Here is a 20,409-nt window from a genome sequence, read left to right as displayed (position 1 = left end):
GTGAATACTGCACGTTATCTGCCATCTGCGCAGGATACTTCCAAATCATGTTTTCATTATGTGGGATGCCAACAAATACCAGAGTCGTTCTTAGATTATGAAACTACAGGTCTTGGAACATTTTATTTCCACTCAGTTTCATCTGTAGCATGTGCTGTTCTTGCTGGAACTGTATCACTTGTCTGGTTATTTATAATTGTACTTCATGTCAACTTTTGCCATGTAAGTACCACAACCAAGACAGTACTTTACTATGTAGATTTCCAATACAAGTGAAAATATGTATTACTATGTTAATTAGCTGTTATGTTACTGCCATGTACTGGCTTCTTTAAATTGATTTTAAGAAAAAATAGCAATCATTTAATAATCACTAATCAATCATTTACAGTTATCTATAACAAAAAGATCAAAAGACAAAGGATCACTGATGATAATGATTAAAAAGAAAATAGTTAGGGTTTAGCTTCCAATTAATATTGATCAGACAATTTAATCAAACATAGACTCTAAATAAATCACTTAATACTTCAGGTACACAATTAATAAAGTCATTCCATAATACATAATTAAATGTGTTGTTAGTCCCACAACAGGTGCTCTGAATTTCTACCTGCAGACTGAAGCTTGTGTGACATCCTCCTTTTCCTACAGAGCAATAAAGAGTGATGGAGTAAATATGCTGGACTACACTTAACAGGTGGATAGTGAAGGGTCCTTTACCGCTCTCTGGGTTTTGTTTTTTTGTTGAATGTCAGTTGACATCTAAATGTGTCAGTGCTACAACAGTAGGTATATAGTGTGAGGTAGACAATTAATGGGCCAAAACATAAATGACAAGTTACAAGACTTCTAAAAATATTTATGTGCCTAAAAATAAATATCTTAGGGCTGGGCACATTAACGCGTTATTATCACGCATTAATTAATTAACGCCGACAATTATTTTATCGCACGTTAACTACTACAGTTTTTATTATTATTATTTTGAAAGTTCGCTGCTCACCGGCTCTGAATACACATACAGTCAAACCATGGGTCACAGGAGAGGTGGGATGTGGATCAGCCTGCAAATCAGCCACCCAAACAAGCAGTGGAGGGAGGCTTCAGCAGACTACGCTGGATGCAGCGTGTGGGAGAAGTAGATAGAAACAAAAGCAAGACAAGCGATCATAGCGAAGTGGAAGGTACACACTGCATGCTGATTAGTATTGGAGAAGATGTCGGACTTAGGAACGTTCTTAAAATCACAAGTAGTTGCTTGGCCCCACGGGGTTGCTCTTTGGTCCGGTGATCAGACGGGGAGACAAGCGCTCTATAGATAGTAACCGTGGCACGGCTTCTGTGCGCTACACAGCTGTAGCCTATTTAACTTAAGTTAACATTATAGGCTACATAACTTTACCTGATAGGCCCTCATCTAGTTTTGCTGGTGATGCTCTGACATGCAAATTCACTCCTGTTGGTGTCCTAATTAGTAAACAGTAATGGATTATGGAAACTCACAAACAGCGAGGATCAGTCTCTCTTCCAATGATTTGCGCTGCGCGTCGCGAACAAAAAGATCAAGACAATTCAGCTGCGGCAGCGGCATGTGTGTGCGTGAGGTGACCACTTCACCTCACTCTAACAGGGACACTTTTACTGAATATAGACTGTTTCTGCTGCTCCCTGATAAAAGAAAAATATTTATGCTGATACTCATTCAGAAATAAAAACAAGAAAACAGATTTAGATATGTTAACCTGTTGCTCAGAAGGTGCCTGTTATGATGTTCTGATCGTGGCTCCAGACTCTGATGGCAACTTGTTTTAACAAGCTAGATAAAAAGTAACGCCCTGGCAGTGGCAAATAGCTTAGGTTTAATATTTGATTTGATTACATTAATATTTAAGTTGAGATTTACAAGAAATGTTTTATTGCTACTGTGTAAAGGGAATACTGCTGGGAAAAAGCACCTTATTTGTTAAAAGTGTTTGCAAACCACGTTATTACACTTTTGTGTTATATAGCAGTACATTTAAATTAAAAGTGCGCAATACGCTACTTTAGAATTCATTATTCGATTTTGTGCATAACTATGTGATTAATCGCAGAAAATCATGCAATTAATCGCAATTAAAAATTTTAATCATTGCCCAGCACTAAAATATCATCATCATCACTTTAAAACACAATATTAAAATGGAATTATTAACTCAACATTTCTGGTTCATTAAGAGTTTTATTAATTGTGTAATTTGAATGTCATGTTAATTAATCACCACAAACTGTTTTTATATATATTCATTAAAAAGGAATTAACTGTTGGGCTTCTGTAAATAACAACACAGAGTACGGTCTAGACCTGCTCTTTTATGAAAAGCGCTGTGAGATAACTGTTGTTGTGATTTGGCGCTATATAAATAAAATTGAATTGAATTGAATTGAACAATGACGAGGCACATACAGCTGTCAAAAAAACATTTTTTATTTGGGGTTCTTTCGTATCAAGGCTCCTATCTCTGATTTGTTGGGACACTGCGTCAAAATGTTCTGAATGAGGGAGATCCCTGCATAGAGTGTTACACCTAATGTATTCAGCAGTAATGTTAAAGAACCCCTCCAGACATCTATTAAAACATATGTACAGATGGTCTGCTTGGAACTATAATGTGTGTCTGATTCTTTTCCCCCCACAAAGTATAATTGAAAGTACAATTTCCACATTAAAATCCATTAAAAAGTAATTGACTCCTTCTAGCTCACTAGCCCTACTTTACTGTAAAGTCTATACTCAGAATATGTGCACTGGCAGCTTCAAGTTTCTATACCACACCAGGATTGGCTTCCAAATTATTTGTGATGTCACAAATCATGCAAAGGCCCACCCTTTAAAATCATATGTTCATTGAGCACAGAGAAACGTTCCACTTTAAGCAAATGAATGTGAAAACAGCCTTCAAGTGTCATACTTTGCATACTGCACAGTGAAGCTCAACATCCAACTGTAGGAACAAGAAGAAAAACATTTTGAGTTTAGAGGGACTTTAATTATTGGGAAAATGCACACATTTCGTAGAAATTCAGTACCCAGCTTAATTTCAATGTCAGTGATGTATGTTTTTCCTTCAGCTGTCTGCTTCTCATTATGAGTAAAGCAGCTCAATCCCTGTTGACACATTCACAGACTTTGGCATCTTGCAAAAATCTAACAACCAACCCAACTACCTGACATCCGAGGAGTCGCCTTTGGCAATTCTGTATTATTATGTATTTTCTCTCTGGATAACTGGTATAACCTTTGTTGCCATCTGCCCTCATTCTGCTCTTCCAGGCTACTCTGAACTCTTCCTTATTTCTTTGGCCATGTTTGAGCTCAGCAGGGTTAAAAGCAAGGTGCTTAACAAACATGGTAATGAAACATGTTACAGCTTTTAGCATTTTATAGCTTCATAGCATATTATTCATGATGCATAATGCCACTTCCCTTATCAGATATTGCATTAATTCAGTTTGGAGGCTTAAAATTGAGTCACCTGAAGTGTGTTGATTGGGGAAGTGCCAGGATCTCAGTCTGAGGTCAAACCCCTCACAAGACAAATTATCACCTGTATTTTTAAGTGTCAATACTACACTGACCTTGTCACTGCTCTTTAATGACCACATCAGTCCCCATTTATGGCTCACTTAAAATGCAATTCTAAATTCTTTATCACTTACTGGTTTGCTGGTCCTTCACGACTCAAATGAAAGGTGGGGTGAATAAAAAAAAAACATTGTTTGGTATTATTCCTCACAGCCAGTGTAAGTGTCCGCAAAAATGTTGGCTGACTAAGACTTGAATTGTAAAAATCTGTGCATAAGTCCTATTGTTCTCATAATAGTATGCTAAAATACTACCTACGTAATTCATTTGAAATAATTCAAATGCAACCCATGAATCCTTATCCTAAATGAAATTGTAGAACTAGATTCATCCACCTAACTTAAGTGACAAGCTAACGTTACTGTCAGGCAGATGCATTTTACAAACGCAGCAAAGAGCCTTACCTTCCTTCTAGCTTAAAAATCAAATCCAATTTTTTTTATTTCATTTTGCATTAGCAGACAGCAGGCGCAAACAACAATAGCCTGCTGTAAAAGTAAGAATGCTTTCAAAAACAGACATGTTAATAAATTATATTTATCAATTACCAAATGCAACGTGAATGAACAGAAGAAATAACTAAATCAAATCAATATTTGGGTTTGACCACGCTTTGCCTTCAAAATAGAATCAGTTGTTCTAGCTACATTTGCACATAGTTTTTGAAGGAACTCGACAGGTAGCTTGGCACAAACATCTTGAGGAACTACTCTCAGTTCTTCTGTGGAATTAGGCACCCTCAGTTGCTTCTCTCTCTTCATGACATCAGGGCTCTGTGGGGGCCATACCATCACTTGCACTGAAGATAGTTCTTAATGACTGTATGTTTGGGGCTGTTGTCATACTGTGGAATAAATTTGTCAGATGCCCCCCTTCTGGTATTGCATGATGAATAAGTATCTGCCTGTACTTCTCAGCATTGGGGAGACCATTCATTCTGACAAAATCCCCAACTCCATTGGCAGAAATGCAGGCCCAAACTTACAAGTGACCTCCACCACGCTTTATTGTTTCCTGCAGACACTCATTTTTGTACCGCTCTCCAGCCCTTCGGTGAACAACCTGCCTTCTCCTGCAGCCAAATATTTCACATTTTGACTCATCAGTCAACAACTGCTGCCATTTTTCTGCACCCCAGTTCCTGTTTGTCTCTGTATAGTTGAGTTGCTTGGCCTTTTTCCATGTCAGAGGTATGGCTTTTTGGCCACAAGTCTTCCATGAAGGCCTACTTCTCCAGATACTAGATAGGTGTACAAGAGTCCCACTGTTTCCTGGTAGGACATTCTATGATTGCGAATGAATAAAGCATGATGTGTCTTTCATCTGCTTCAGCAGGGCTATGCAATATGACTAACAGTACATATCCCAAGATAGGTCATTTCAAATCCCAATCCAGATGTAGAACATTCTTTGTAAATTCAGTTAAATATTATGAACTTGTGGTTTATCTCTCCATCAAAAGTGGGGTAAGCTATTCTGGGATAATCCAACACCAGGACAAACACCATGACATTTAATGAGTTAAATGATTTAACAACGACACAGCAAGTAATGTAACTAACGTTAGCTAGGTTGTAGGTTAGCAAACTGTTACTACTTGCTGCCGCAAAGCTAACATGAGAGGATGAGATGTCCCAGAGCAGCACAGCAGCTCCAGACAGCGATACTCACAACTCTCCTGCTGCTATAGCTAACATCACAACAACAGCATGTCTTGGTGAACTAGAAAGTAAGCTGAATGTCCGTGTGCAAGTCATTTGATGTTACCTGTCACACACAAGATGGCTGAAACGGCTGGAGTAGAGTTGTTTGGCTCCTCCAGACAACAGAGCTTATCGTTTTTGCTTGCATGGTCTGAGTCCTCCTGTTCAGTAATATCCAGTTATGAGTAAACTTCAGTCTCCTCCACGTTTGTTTATTCCTAATGCAAGTTTCTTCCCTGCAACATTCGGCAAGTGTGGAAGAATGGAGAATTTAGTTTCAAGTTGGATATTATGTAGCTTTACATTGAATAGACAGATATCTGTCAAATATCCAATGCAAACTAACTTCACCGCGGTGCAAAGCGTTGTCCCCTCGGAAAGTGATGAAGTTGCGACACAAATAAACGATAGAGCATAATTTTAAACGACAGACGTGTTGCTATCGTCGAACGACATATATTGTCGAATCGCACAGACCTATGCTTCACTAAGTTTCTTCACTAAGTTTCTTTGACTGGCCGCCACATCTGCAGTTCTCAACTTTAGTCCGTTCCTTTGTGCTTCTTCAAAATAACTTGGTCAGTACCTCTGGAAACCCTTGATTGACTTGAACTTTCTGCCTAGGAGAGACATTGCTGATGCTGTATAACTACAGTGTGTCTTGTTGCTGTGCTCGGTCTTGCAATGGTGTATGCCTTTTGATTGTAATTGTTGTCAGAAAGCTGACATTGTTAGCTGAGTTTTGCTGTTCCTCACCCAGTTGTATTCCTCCTACACAGCTGTTTATGTTTAGGTTAATGATAGTGTTTCATCCTAAGTATTAAATTTAGAATCATTAGCACCTGTCTGGTATAACTGTTTAATCATACACCTGACTATATGCCTACAAAACCCCTTACTTTGTGCAAGTGTACCTAGAAGAATTGATGCTAAGTTAGTCGCACCAAATATTGATTTGATTTAGGTTTTTCTTACTTTGCATGTTGTTAATTGATAAACATAATCTATTAACATGTCTATTTTTGAAAGTATTCTTACTTTACAGCATTTTTCTATACCTGTGTAAAACTTTTGACTAGAGCAATCGTTAACAAACCCACATTCCAAACAGATGTCAGCTGTGTCTTGTCAAATGTTGCAACAGGTTAGCTAGATGATAGTAAAGTTACATACAAACATGACTTGGTGATTATCAGATCAACAGACAGCTTTGTGTTGCCTGTGAAATTCGATGAACCCATTTACACTTTTCCATCTATCATCACCTCTGAGATGCTTCCAAAATAAGTCCTCCGTGTGGGCTTAAATTGGTCAAGGACAGCTGAGATGAAAGATAGCCCATAATGAGGTTTGTCCCTTAGGAATCAATGTGTAGCTTTGTCCCAGGGGCCACTGAAGGTTGTCTGTAAAATCTGTCTACTGAAGGGTCCTAGCCCAAACATCCAGCCTATCTATCACCTTGCCATCTTGTTGATGAGCAAAATCGAGGTTTTTATAGCAATAGACGGCATACACACACTTATACTTGTTATATATAGATATAATTGTCATTCTGTGTCTTCTGCTGGCACTGCGTGTTACCTCCCTGATCATTGTACTGCATAATCAAATTGCCCTTTGGGAATCAGATGACTTTGTGTCTAGGGGAGATAATGCAGAATATGATGATCAGCTAAACCCGGCCTGACCTTGTGTGTTGGTGTAATCATCCCTGTATTGATATGAATCTGTAACATCAAGGATAAATCCTTACTGATTTTGACAGCTCAGAGCAAAGAGCATATTCATACTCTTCCACATGTTTTACAACATTTACTTTGTGTCTGACCTTTATACTGTAATTCAAATGGCGTTCTGCAAAGCTAATTATTATCTAAGCTTAATTGAGTTGGAGTTGAAGAAGTCGTGGAGTAGGGCTTTGCCAACAGTGCAAATGGAGGGTGAATACAGATGTGAATTTTTACAATAGGATATTAACTAGCCGGTAGGTGATGGAGGGAACCTGATTTGATGGTTTTAACTTGTAGTGAAGTGTCTGGATCTAAAACTCTTTCGCTCATTTACTTTCTCCCTTCTCTGCAGTCCGTCTGCTTTGAGGACAGGCAGCTGTGTGGGGCACCGGGTGTGGATCCTGCTGGCCATGACCCACCTCACCGTGGACTTCTCTGTGTGCAGCCCCCTCAGCCAGGGTCTGGGAATCAAACTCACATCTAAATCCGTGCCTCGCTCACGACCTCGCTGGCAGCCACTCTGGGACATGCCCAACAAGCTTCATTGGAGAACAGTAAGCCCGTTGGCCCGCCGGCTTCTTAGTCCTATCCCTCCACCCCTAGACAACAGTGCAGGGATAGGGGCAAAAGTCAAGCATCGGAGACCAGCACATAAAGGACAAGCCATGTGTAAGGAGTGCCGGTTAAGATACTCTCAAATGGAGACAGGTGATCCTTTGGCTGTAATAGCGGAAGCTCCAGCAGCTTTATCCAGTGGGAGCAGAGGAGACACACTGAGGTTGCTACGTAGAGTCAGGAGGCAGCTCAAATGGGACAGCTATGACAAGTCTCAGGAGGGCCGGACTACCACGGTGGCCGGATTTATCGACTGGGGACCGACTGGGACAGATAGCATAGATGATGATGGCAAACCGGAGCCTAACATAACGCTGTCCACCAGGGTCTCAACAACCACAGTGGCCACAACCACTAGCACTACAACCAGGCTCTCCCATAGGACGTTCACTGTGGTGACCACACCAGAGCCCAAGAGGCTAAGCACCACCAAGGCCACTGTCAGCTTCGGGGAGACTGTCAAACCACCAAAGCCATATGGGGACACACCAGGTAAGACATATAAGACAGCTAATCATAATATGAGTGAGTAAGCTAAAGAAATTATTGTTTGAACACAGTCGTGCTTTCAGTCACAGCTTCAGTAAAAACAATACAAAGTGCTGTGTTCACTTTTAACCAGAGACAATTAACAAATTAATGAAATGAGTACTGAAAACAAATAAGAAACCTGCATGGCACATATATGAACACCATGGATTGATGTCTCAAGTTTAAAGTATCCAGATAAATAGGTGTTTGTTTGCAAATGCCTTCAGTTTGTCATGTCATGAGGGATCTAAGGCTGTAATGACACTTCAGAAATGGTCCTTTAATCTTTGTATGCTAATGGCCCATATGAATCCACAGAACAATGTACACCCACTATGACAGGCTTAAAACAAAACAACTGAATCAAAAATGTTCATTTTTGTTATTTTATACCCAAAAAAAGCATCAACTGCATGTGTTCAGAAGGTTGTGGAGTTTGGACAGAAAAGAATAATAATAATAAAAAAAGATGTAGATGTAAGAGGAAATGTGAATGCTAAATAAAGTAATATCACTGTACTGGTCACACAGGGGCAAAACTGTTAACCCCTACCGCCCCAAAGAAGACCCAGCGTTTGATTGCCAGTAGTGGTACCTCCAGTTTGGTTGTGTTCCAACAAACACAGTTGGCATGTGTGTGGAAGCCGGTATGGGATTGCATTCTTACCTTTAGACTATAGACTTGAATGGTTGGGGGGGTCTTCATGTGGGTGGGATCCAGGGGGTATAATGTGAAAAATCACTTGTATTAGACATTTCTGGTGAAGCATCTTGCTGGCAACTTTACGTGTCATACAGGTAGCACTTGGTTGTGAACACCCTCCGTAGGTCAACAAGGGCAGTAATGCATAAGTAATTGACAAACTCTCGCCACTTTTTCATTGTATCGCATGACTAATGATTCAAAGTAATGATCTACTTTGCATTGAAATATAATTGCAGCTTGGGAAAACAGCACATGGTTTCCGGTGAATGTCCTTGACCATACTGTGGCGCTCATACCTGAAATGGGCATGTGTGATTTTGTGGACACACAAACCTCGCAGCCAGGCACATTAGATTTACCATTTCATTAAGTCCACGAGGAACATGGCTTTTTAAATGGACCATACAGGTAGTCATAAAATATAAGTCATGTTTAACAACTTATGAACAAGCACTATGCTAATTGAAGCTTTCCCTTTTGGCGCATTAATATAAATGTCATAAAATTAGGCAGGGAACGGTAAGGCTGATCAAAAGGCCTTGGCCATCTTCTACTCAATTACAATGAAACATGTCTTAAGAAGTCCTGCTGATATATATAATGCCTTCACTGCCTCAAAAAAACCTTTAAAAAATATCTGTTTTAAGTGTTTTAGTGTGTTTTAATCATTTCACCCTAAACCCTTGTGTTATGCTGGAAATGTGGTGAATATTTTTGTTTAGTTTTTGTGGAGCCGTACTTAGATGACCTTATAAGCCTTCATTGTTTTAATATAAGCTAAGTTGCATTCAATCATAAAATTATTTTATATTCTTAATAATTGTGTTATACCATATCTCCAGTATTCAGATGTTCAGCTGATAAACATAGGTTCTGACCATTAGCAAACATGGATCTAATAACTGATATAACTGTAGTCTCTCAGTACTGTTCATATTAAAACAAGAGAAACACTCAGCTCTTATGTTGGAATAACAATTACTATAAAAGTAGATTTTAATGTTAGTGGTAGAAATAAATGTCGTACTATGGTGACTGAAGTGAAATTAAATCGCAGTATTTATTTGTCTTGTCAGCACTGTTGTGATCTTTTCATTTTCTCTTGATTGAGAGGTGAGGCCACCTGTGATTCAAAATGATGGCTTGATATTGTATCCTGGAGGAAATCAGTCACCACTAGCTAATGAGAGAAAAAAGGTCTGATTTTTACGACTGGGTGTACTTTATCGTATCAATAAGCAGACTGCATCTCGTTAGAGCAGATGAATAGAATCATTTTTCAAAGAGAAAACATCCCGAGTGCTGCTTAACTGCTGTAGAAAACTTTCCTTTTGCCTTCACAACACATTAACCCATGTCTGCCTCATATTGGCCCCAAGGCAAGATATAATTACCACACCGAACACAGTCTGTCTCTTACTCATATCTCTCCTGCTTCGTCTTTAAGGGTTGTTTATGGATATGTTACATTCAGTCTTAGTCTAATTAATGCAAACTTGGATAGGAGGAGCTCATGTGAACACCTTATAAAGATTAAGTTAATCAGAATAAGTTGATAATCCACATAACAATTTAACTCACACATATATATATATAGATATGCTTTTGTCTTGTGATGTATTCACTTGAATTCAAAAATACTCCCTAAAGGGGGAATTTAACCTGTGTGTTAGATTTAGGTTGATATTGGTAGAAATATTGGCAGAAATTGAATATAATAATATTTACTGACCAATAAATCATTTTTTCATTGGGATATGAACATGCATGATACAGCATACACACACACACACACACACACACACACACACACACACACACACACACAGTGGCCAGCAGAGCAGAGAGGCCATAGTGGACAAAGTGAAGGTGAACTTAAGATAACTCAAAGATTTATCGAGTTGATGACAACTACACTCGTTATTGTAAATACGTGCAATAAAACCTTTGCGAGTAAAAAGCCAATACGTAATCATTATACTCTACAACAAGCAAAAACATGAGGAGGAAGAGGACAGGAGGAAGGACTGATACTGACTGATGTCTGAGTTTTTCATTATTTCTAAACTTCAGTCAGTATTTTGAAGTCAGGAATATGAATTATCTTACTGACATTTAAGATTTGTTTATCTGAGATATTACTGAGTTTATATTTATATTACTTTGCGATGTAAACTTGTTATCTAATAGCTAATATGCACACTTCAATATATTTTTATTTATTGCAGTCATATCATCATTGCAATATTGAACAATGTTACAGAACATTGCAGATTTTCCTTATATTGTGCAGGCCTATTTATATTCAGTATGTTTTCATTAGTAATTAATTAAGTAATTGATAAGTTAGGGTAATCACCTGCAAATAAGATTAGTTGTGTTTTCATTATTTTAGAATGAGCTCTTATATCTACAGAGGAAGCGGGTCCTCTCCAAAGTAATTTCTGGTAACACAGCTACAATGGGATCTTAATCTGTCTCCAATGCTTCTTACATTTACGCTTTTTTTCATATTGGATAACTACCCGATGTGTCCTAGACCCACGAAGCTGGTAAATGTAAAGTCTAGGTGAAATGTTATTATGTGAAATGTTACCTAAGTAACCTAGTTGCATATTCAAACTTAGATGTAAACATCTTTTTAACAAACATAATTTAGATTTTAGTGGGCAAATTAGTTGAATTAGCCATCCAAATTATACAGTAAATTCTGAACATGCCAGGAAAATAACTGCCTCTGTTATCAGTCAGTAAGAATACTGAATTACAGCATGTCATATGTCAGTGCTTTAAACAAAGGGCTGCTTTTGCGTTGCTGAAAGATGTTTTCTGGTTCATACAGAAGAGTGTCAACTTCCATTTAAGGCTAATTTTGAGAGCAGGAGTAAGACTGGCGCACATGCACACAGTGTCATGATAAATGTAAAATATTAGAGTGCAAAACACATAACCAGTACAAAGACTGTGTATGCATGCATGTTTGCTTTTGTGCATGCACAGACTTTTAGTCCTGAATCTACAGTATGTTGACATACTGTTGGGTGGCTACTATGTGTGGCTTTCTGTCCTTTTTTGAGTCTTGTCGTCCTCCAGGATTACACTCGCTGTGCCAAGTTAACCGTGACAACTATCACAGGTGAATGATATAAGATGTTCTTATTTTCATGGCAATGCGGACACATTCCAATTTGATTTTTCAAATGCAAGCGAGGCATGGTCCAAAACATGTAGCCCGATGAACCTCAGGTGATCTGTGCCCAATGTGAGGGAAAAATACAACACCACAAGGTGTCACAACACCTTCAGTTGCAATGTTATGTAGCTTTACACAACTTATCATGTTAAGCATCTAACAGCCAAATTACGCTCCTTCAATACTGTTATAATTCCTCACAATTTGATTATTCCCAGTAAACAGAGTATCAGTGTGCATGCAAGCTGCTCTGGGTCTCGCTCCCTTTTTTTCTCTGTCTTTCACATCCAGCCTTTCAAACAGAATCACCTCAGTTCAGAGTAAAACCTCTGGGAGAAACGAACCCAGCCACCCTGACATCACAGCTAATTGTAATCTAAAAGCACTGATGTAGAAATGACAGGTGGCTCATAACATGTCTGTATTATGTGGAGAACGACTACCGAGAATTGTTGGACCAGCATTTCAAAAAATTTATTCCATAGTTATCTGAAAAATCTGAAAGAAACGGCAAAATGTTTAAACCTTACCCAGTACAAGTTGGGGTATTTTGTGCTTGATAAATTTCTAAACCAATTATCAACTAATCAGATATTTGTTTCTCTCAGTAACTGTGAGATTACAGTATGTGCACTCACCCCTGCAATAGACGGGCTGCATGGACTAATTCACTGTGACTCATGAATACTGAAGGCAACCAGCACAGTCAGCCACGTAAGGCATGCGTGCATCATGACCGTAATCATCTCACGCTGTGTGTGCAAATCACTGTCAAACATGGATGCAAGTGGTTGGTTGTGGAAAGAGGAAGAGAGAAGGAGAGATAACTGCCTCACACGGAAGTACTGTACACAGTGAAAAGCAGTATCCAGTTACAGGCTTGACTGTGGTCCAGTGTAATTAGGAATCAGTCTTGTCAAAGATGGAAAGTGCAGGAATCCCGCAGGTCGTGTGCAGCGTAGGGCTGGACGATATGGCCAAAAATGTTATCACGATAAAAAGTTTCATATCTTTCAATATCGATAATTATCACAATAAGTATCAAATCTTTATTTCTTTTGAGTTTAAAGGCTGATTTCTGCTACTGAGGGAAAGTTGAAGAAACCTGATGGTTAATTGTGGTTTAAACTCGTCTTTATGGTCAACACTTGATGCCAAACAGTGGATCACTGCATAATTCTGAGGCAGAACGTTCAAAACAATTATGATAAAATCTTTTTTAACACATGTGCATGACTAAAATTAAGTAAAAGCTTTTTTTCAGTCCTTTTTCCTCAACAAAATAACCATCTTAATAAAAAATTTAGTCCTAATTTGTGTATGATTCAAGTGAATAAAATCAAACATTTATTGAATATTTATTAAACATTTGTTATATTGTTATTGAAAAAAAATTATATTGCGTTAATTATTGTTATTATTTTATTGTCCAGCCCTAGCGCAGCGTAGATTAACATGACGTCTCCTCCTTCGGTTGGTGCGAGTCAGTCACTGAGAACAACCTGTCATTCTTTGCTAAATTCAAGGTAACACTATCTTGAAATGAACATCTGAAACAAGCTAAGCGAGTTAGCGTGTTTAGCACTGGTGAAATAAATACTACTGGCTTGCTACTGAGGCAGATAACATGGCTCATTAACTAGCTAACAACAGCTAGTTTCAGCCCTCACGTTACTTCACAGAGCGGAGAGGAGCAGAGTACCATGTTTCTGCGATTTACTACAATAATTAAATTTAGCTGGTATCACGTCTATACTTGTGTTTAAGTCTTCCACCATTATGTACATCTGTTAAAAATCACAACATAAAAAAAGAGAGAGAGAAGGAAAAAAACTGCTTGCTCTGGCGTCTCTTCCACCGTTTGTCTGAGAGACAAGTGTGTGTGTGCATCAACACAACAATTAAATAACAATAATCGATTTTATAGCGTTAATTGAGATTATTTTTAGTAGCAGTGGTTATGTCGTTGCTTTAAAATGAAATATATTGTGTTCAATGGAAAAAGTTGATGTTTTTTTACCCAGACATTTACCCATGATATTTTCGCTTAAGGTTATCATAATGTGAAAATCTCATATCAACCCATGGCTAGATGCATCTTTGGCAGACTTTTGCACCAGTTTCACTATGAAGATGAAAAAGAAGCTTCAGAGCCCACTGGAAAAGTTGTTAACGTTTCTTGCCTACTAAGATGAAATGTCTCCTCACAAGAAGTCTTTTTTTGCTGCAAAATTTTCATAGAATTCAGCATTTGAAAATTAAAATCTCGTCTTGTCTCGATCTCGTGAACCCAGTCTCGTGTCTCGTCTCTAGACCTAAGTGTCTTGTAACACCCCTATAACAAACACATTGCACAACAACAGCCGGTTAAGTATTGAGGATGTGGGTCCTATGATTGATTATTGAATGCTTTATTGTCTTTTGTGATTTCTTTCTCTTTTGTTTTGTGCTATGGCGTTACCAGCAGAGACACTGAGTATGTGTATTACAGTTTTGTTGGTATTTGTCAGTCAGGCCTTTTCATTAAAATTGCTGTGATTTAAGGCTTTTGCCCTTAGATTAGGTGTTTTATTTGCTTTTCCAGTGCAGATAAAATTTATTAATCCGCATCGTTATTTAAGAAGAAACTCTGCCATGTGACTTTACTGTCAGGTGTTACTCTGGCTGTATTGTTTGCATCTGTAAGAGTGAATACAGTCAGTCTGTGTGTTTGGTTTTTCCAAATCTGCAATCATTGCACATTAAATTTTGTTTTCACATTGTTACAGAAACTTCATTATGAGTTGCACAGTGACCACATAGAGATTTAAACACACCAGAAGATCCAACTGGGATCAAAACATTGTCTATTCAGTGAGCGAGCTGAAATGAGCCATGGACTTTATATCCACATGCCTGAACGCATTCTGTGATTGATTCATTAGTTGTTCTTGTGTGAGATTTTCACAGCCAGTTTGGTTTGATTGGAAACCGGCTATGAACCGACACAGAAAGTACATGACAGCTCGCCACAGCTTGTCTTTTGTTGCACTTTTTGACTGCAGGCTATGTGTCTTTACTCCCCCTCAGTGTTGGCATTGACAATGCAGGACAACAAAAGGGACAACTCTTTCTGTTATTACAAAAAGTCCAACATGTTCACACCCTTTCCCTGGATAAAGAAGTTAATGTTGCTTGTAATCTGTGAAAAGGCCTTTAGTAAAAACCTTTACCACTATTTTCATGCACAGTTCTCCAATTATCAGTGTTTGTGTGCATCACATGGGTCTCAGTTGAAGTTTAATGACTTGCGTTCTTACTGTAGGTGGCTGTAATTATGTAATCATGCTCTGCCCCATGTTAAATTAAGACAGCACACCACTGGTCATAGTGGTAAGAGGCCATAGACAATTCAGCCTTGGTGGTTAATAACTTAAATGTAATGTGCAATTTCCTGTGTTGAGATGATGTGCCACCAGTGTGTACACTCAACATCAGAATTTATCTTGTGGGTATCTCAGTCAGTTTGGATAGAAGACTGACTGGATGCTGCAGCTCTTAGTGGATGGCCCCCGTTGATCCTCTCAGAGTGTTCAGGCCATTATACAGGAGGTGGGAGGAGAAGGAGGAGGTGAGGGGGGGTATAGCGGTGGTACCTCCAGATGCTCACTGATTGTTCCCGGTGATTGTGCCGCTAGTAACTGCGACCCCCTTCCACTCTACACAGATGGAGCCGTCAGCTCCATTATGGATATGAGATGATTAAAACTGCAGTCAGTAAAGCCACTACTGATAATTTGGGTCTTGTTAGACAGTCTGAGAGCCGCAAGGTTAAATGTTACAGGTCTGCGTGGAGGAGGCAATGGGTACCATGTGTTCCTGAAAGGTACAGTACAGCCTTACAGATGGGTCCTCTGACTTCCTGAAATAGACACATTAATTGGATGTTTAAAATAAAAGATGACATCCGGTGTAGGACCCAGCAGATATTTCAAATAAATAGGTCCATCTGGCAACAAAAAAAAAAAAAACACATCACCAAGTTTGTGAAGGGAGTGGAGGGTTACATTAATGGAGTAATGAAGTAAATCTGTGGAGCACATGTAAAATGGATGTTGAGTGTCTCCGGATATTTTTAAAGAAGCGAGTACAGTGAACATTGTAATGCAGCATTTTGACCTTTGGTGGACCTGTAGAGGCGTACAGTACAGCCTCCTCAACAGTGAGAGACACACATAGAGTCAGGGAGAAACCACTTTTCTCAACAGTTACCATGGCAATCCAATAAATTTGCCATTACTCTTGTATTGACTCTCAATAAAGTGGGTAAAAATGAATCTCCTTTTCTAAAGCGTTAAATCTGGACTTAAATGCTGATGCCTGTTGACAGGCATGCAGAGTCAAACCTCCTTTCCCTGATTTACAGAAAACCCAGCCAAGAGGAGATGAAGGGGCCAGACTGAGCAGATGCTGTTTCACTTTCTGTCTCTCCAGTGCTCAGCTCTTTCTTCATGCCTCGACACATCTGCCTAAGGAAGAGAAGTGCAGATGTTGACTGAGACACTATTTTGGTGACAGGAGATTGTTCTGTCAATCAGAAGAAATGCGGCGTGTTTTGAATGTGACCTCTTTTTCAAACTCATTTGAGTTTATTTGTTTTAGCTTTTGTGGAATTTGCAGTTTTGTTGAAAAATGGCATGGTGTTGCTTGACAGGAAAGACAGAGAGTTTGCAGATGGATTGAAGGATTGAACTCAAATCCAAAACTGTGCAGGTGCATGGTATTTTTCCCAGCCCATTCACTCGCTAAACAATACAGCTGAGCTTTGTTGGTAAAAAAAATAAAAAAACAAACTCCTGTCACCAACACAACAGTACACATATGAACACAGAATGGTTGATTGAAGCTGCCTCAGTAGCAATGTCATTTCCATAAGCTACTGTGTGTTCCCCGCTGTTCCTAATACAGGCAGACACACAGGAAAAGTGTATCCTACTGTAAGGGATGCTATCAACAAAGCGATAAACTTCACTGACCCCTTTCTTTGGCCATTCTAGCTTTAGTCATTCGGCCTGACAGAATTATGCAGCAATGCCTTTGAAACTGTGAAAAAAGGCATGTATTGTAATTGCTTCTGATATTCAGTTTCAACTTTCCCCTCTCTGTCCCACTCTTCTCTCTCCCTCTCTCAGCACCCTCATCTTCAGTAAGTGTTTCAGATGGCTTGGTGACTCAGTGGATATCAGCCTAGATTGACACTTTGACACTGGCTAAATTGGCAGTTCCTAACTATCTGAAGGCCGCCTTTGACGGAAGTCTTCCCCAACCTGTCCTGCTCAGGTGCCTGGTTGTAGGAGAGACGATCTTCACAGGGTCATGCAGCGTATTTGCACGTATTGAAAATACCTGTACAAATGTATGGTATGTGTTAGTGAGGTGGCTCCAACTCTGTAAGCCGCAACTCAGTTTTATAAATGAGGGGCCTTTCCTACATTTTTCAGGAGCTTTTAAGCCAATGCTGTGTGGGTGTAGGCACCATTAGCACTAATTGGCTCTTTGCAATGGATGCCTGATAGGGCTTACCGCTGCATATGGATGGTCCATTTTAGACACACACACACACACACACACACACACACACACACACTAACTACAGACTGACAATAACTCATACATACATGCAAAGTAATTATTCACTCTATTTTCCTCATAATTTGTCCAGCATTGGCTTGTTATGGCTTTGTTACTCAGAGGAAAACCTGCCTGCAGTTTAGATATTGTCAAATAATTCACCATGTAAATTGCAAATAGACATTTCAGGGATTCAGCAAAGTCATAAACTGCCATGTAAATGGTTGCATGCCAAGGCTGAATTGTCTTTGGTTACAAAATGTTAGCTGGCTGTAACAATATGTACTCATTTGTTATTTTAACATGAAATATATGTCCACAACTACATTATTTATAATGATTGATGATTTTATTGCAGGATGATGTCTTTCATGACAACAACTTGGTTAGGCAAGGGGAGAAAATACATTACAGTATTCCTGTAATTCTCCCATACTTAAATGTTTGCGCAATATGCCTTTTCCACAGAAGACATTTTGACTTCACAGTAGGAAAGGCACAGGTGTAAATAATAATATGAATAAATTATGGCTGGATTCCATTTAGTTGCATCAGTTTCAGGGTCCTAGTTTTGTGCATTCTGGCTTGCTGTCATGGCTTACTGGGACTCTGAATAGAACAAGCCATTTCTTACTAACTACTAAATTAAAATGTCTGCTGTAAGAAAGGCCATTCAAAATAGTATACTGTTTGGAAACAGCTCAAGATGTTGCTGACCTTTCAGGTTAGTAACCCCAACTAGTAGGAGTTACTATTAAGTGTCAGATCTGCGTTCCCCACAATGAATTGGGACTGTGGGATTATCTTGTTTCCAATGTTGACTGTGTTTTCGCCCAAATGTCGATCTGATTCTCGTTTGGCCTGACAGGCTTTAGCACATTAAAGTTTACATTGTTTTTTATCCTTACATGGAGTTTGTTTTGGAGTCTGTGTTGGTCTGGGAGCCGGTCATTTTTTAGCAGACTCCATTTCGTTAGCTGTGCTGTGTGTACAGTTCAGAGGCAGGCAAGAGGCTCGGGAGCACGAATGAACGTCACAGCCTACGTAAACCAATGGATTTCACAGAGAACCTGACCCGATTTCTTCACAGAGGAAGCAGCATAGTGGCTGTTCCAAACAACCCAGAAAGCAGGCGAATGGTTCATTTTTATATGAGTTTACAACCCATTCACATAGGCAATAAAAAAGTGATTAATTTCATTATTAAACTTTATATAGCCCCTTTAAATCTGTAGTAGCCTACAAGCCTGGTCGCAGTTTTAGCTGCTTTGACACTTTGCATCTAAGTTGGGGATCTTTATTAAAAAGAGGTTGCAAGGAGGGATTTCATTTAACCTCAATGCTTTTCTTTGACATGTTCATCAAACTGTCACGGCCAGTAAGGCAACAAATCTCATTTATTTCTTGGTGGGAGCATTGATGATGGCTCAAATCCTGCTGCCAGAGGTCACAAGCGAGCTGTCCCCTCCTCGCTGTATCCCTTTCTGTCCCTTCCTTTTTTTCTGCTCCTTTCTCTCTCTATCCATCTACCTCTCAGCCTCTCTTTGTTTGGCAGTGATTTGACCAAATAAAACTGGTATCTCTCTAGCACGGTGACTGCCAAAGGTGATTTTTCAAACTGACTGCCAGGACGCAATGAGTTTTAGATAGCCAGGCCAAATTTCCCTCCCTCTAACTAGCAGTTGTGGATGAAAATAGAACTGACCTCTGCATTCAGATCTGTCACCCATGTCATTGTCTGCTCTATTATCCCCATGCCCTTAAACATACTGCTCTGAAAATGAGGTTGTAATGAACTAACACTTGAGGTGTTTGTGTTGCCGGACCTCACTTTCTGGGGTTATTTTTCCCATTAAGGCAACGTTATGTAGTCATTTTATCTTAGAATAACAGCTTCAATATTATTTTGAATCATCACGTTACACTGACATGTAACAGGGAGATTGTGGTACCAATACGCTATGGATAAATCTTCACAGCATCACATCAACAATTGGGTAGCTGTAGCTGTAACTCAGGAGGTAGAGCAGGTTGCCCGTTAATTGGAAGATCTGGGGTTCAGCCGGCTCCTCCAGGCTGCATGTCGAACTGTACTTGGGCAAGCTACTGAACCCCGAATTGCCCCTGATGGCTGTTCCATTGGTGTGTGAATGTTCCGTTTCCGTATGAATGTGTGTGAATGGTTGAATGTGACGTAGTGTAAAAGCGGTCGGGAGACTCTTCAGCAAGCTAGCTATAAGAAGAAGCTAAGTTAGTAAAGTTTTTGACTTGCTAGTTATTGATCATAAGTAAAGTAATCATAACAAATGCACGCATACTACTGTCCTTATTTATGACAGCAGTGAATTACACTCTGAAGGGGTGCCAAATCACAAAAAACACCAATTGTTACATAATGTTGCTTTAAAGAGCTGTAATGGGAAAGTAAGCATATTTTTGGCTCCAAATAGCAGCCTGGAGTAACTCTTAATGAGTTATTTGGACAGAAATACCCTGAAAATATGTAACATAGCATCAGTAGACTAGAAACAGCCAGTTCATGTTTACTGAGCCAATTGGATTCCTCTGGTATAAACTCACAGACTGGCAGGGCTGCTATACGTGTGTTCACTCATATCACATTCACCAATAAATGGTTGCCTGCACTTTATAACAATTTGAGTTTTATGCAGAAATGTCATTGTTGCATGGAT

At 39.2% G+C, this 20,409-nt stretch overlaps 1 protein-coding gene across 1 annotated transcript in view; it reads left to right on the top strand.

Moving 5' to 3' along the window:
• The window catches only part of ajap1 (adherens junctions associated protein 1), a 55,072-nt gene that overhangs the window by 22,541 nt on the left and 12,122 nt on the right, over positions 1-20,409 (top strand). Inside the window, exon 2 of the mRNA XM_038723820.1 lies at positions 7,414-8,168. Coding sequence (XP_038579748.1) covers positions 7,414-8,168 — 755 coding nt within the window. The remainder of the gene's footprint in view (positions 1-7,413; positions 8,169-20,409) is intronic.

This window comes from Micropterus salmoides, unplaced genomic scaffold (genome assembly GCF_014851395.1).
Source record: "Micropterus salmoides isolate LMB-PRFRI ecotype aquatic unplaced genomic scaffold, ASM1485139v1 Ms_hic_scaffold_16, whole genome shotgun sequence".
NCBI classification, from domain to species: Eukaryota; Metazoa; Chordata; class Actinopteri; order Centrarchiformes; family Centrarchidae; genus Micropterus; species Micropterus salmoides.
This window is presented reverse-complemented; position numbering and strand designations above follow the sequence as displayed.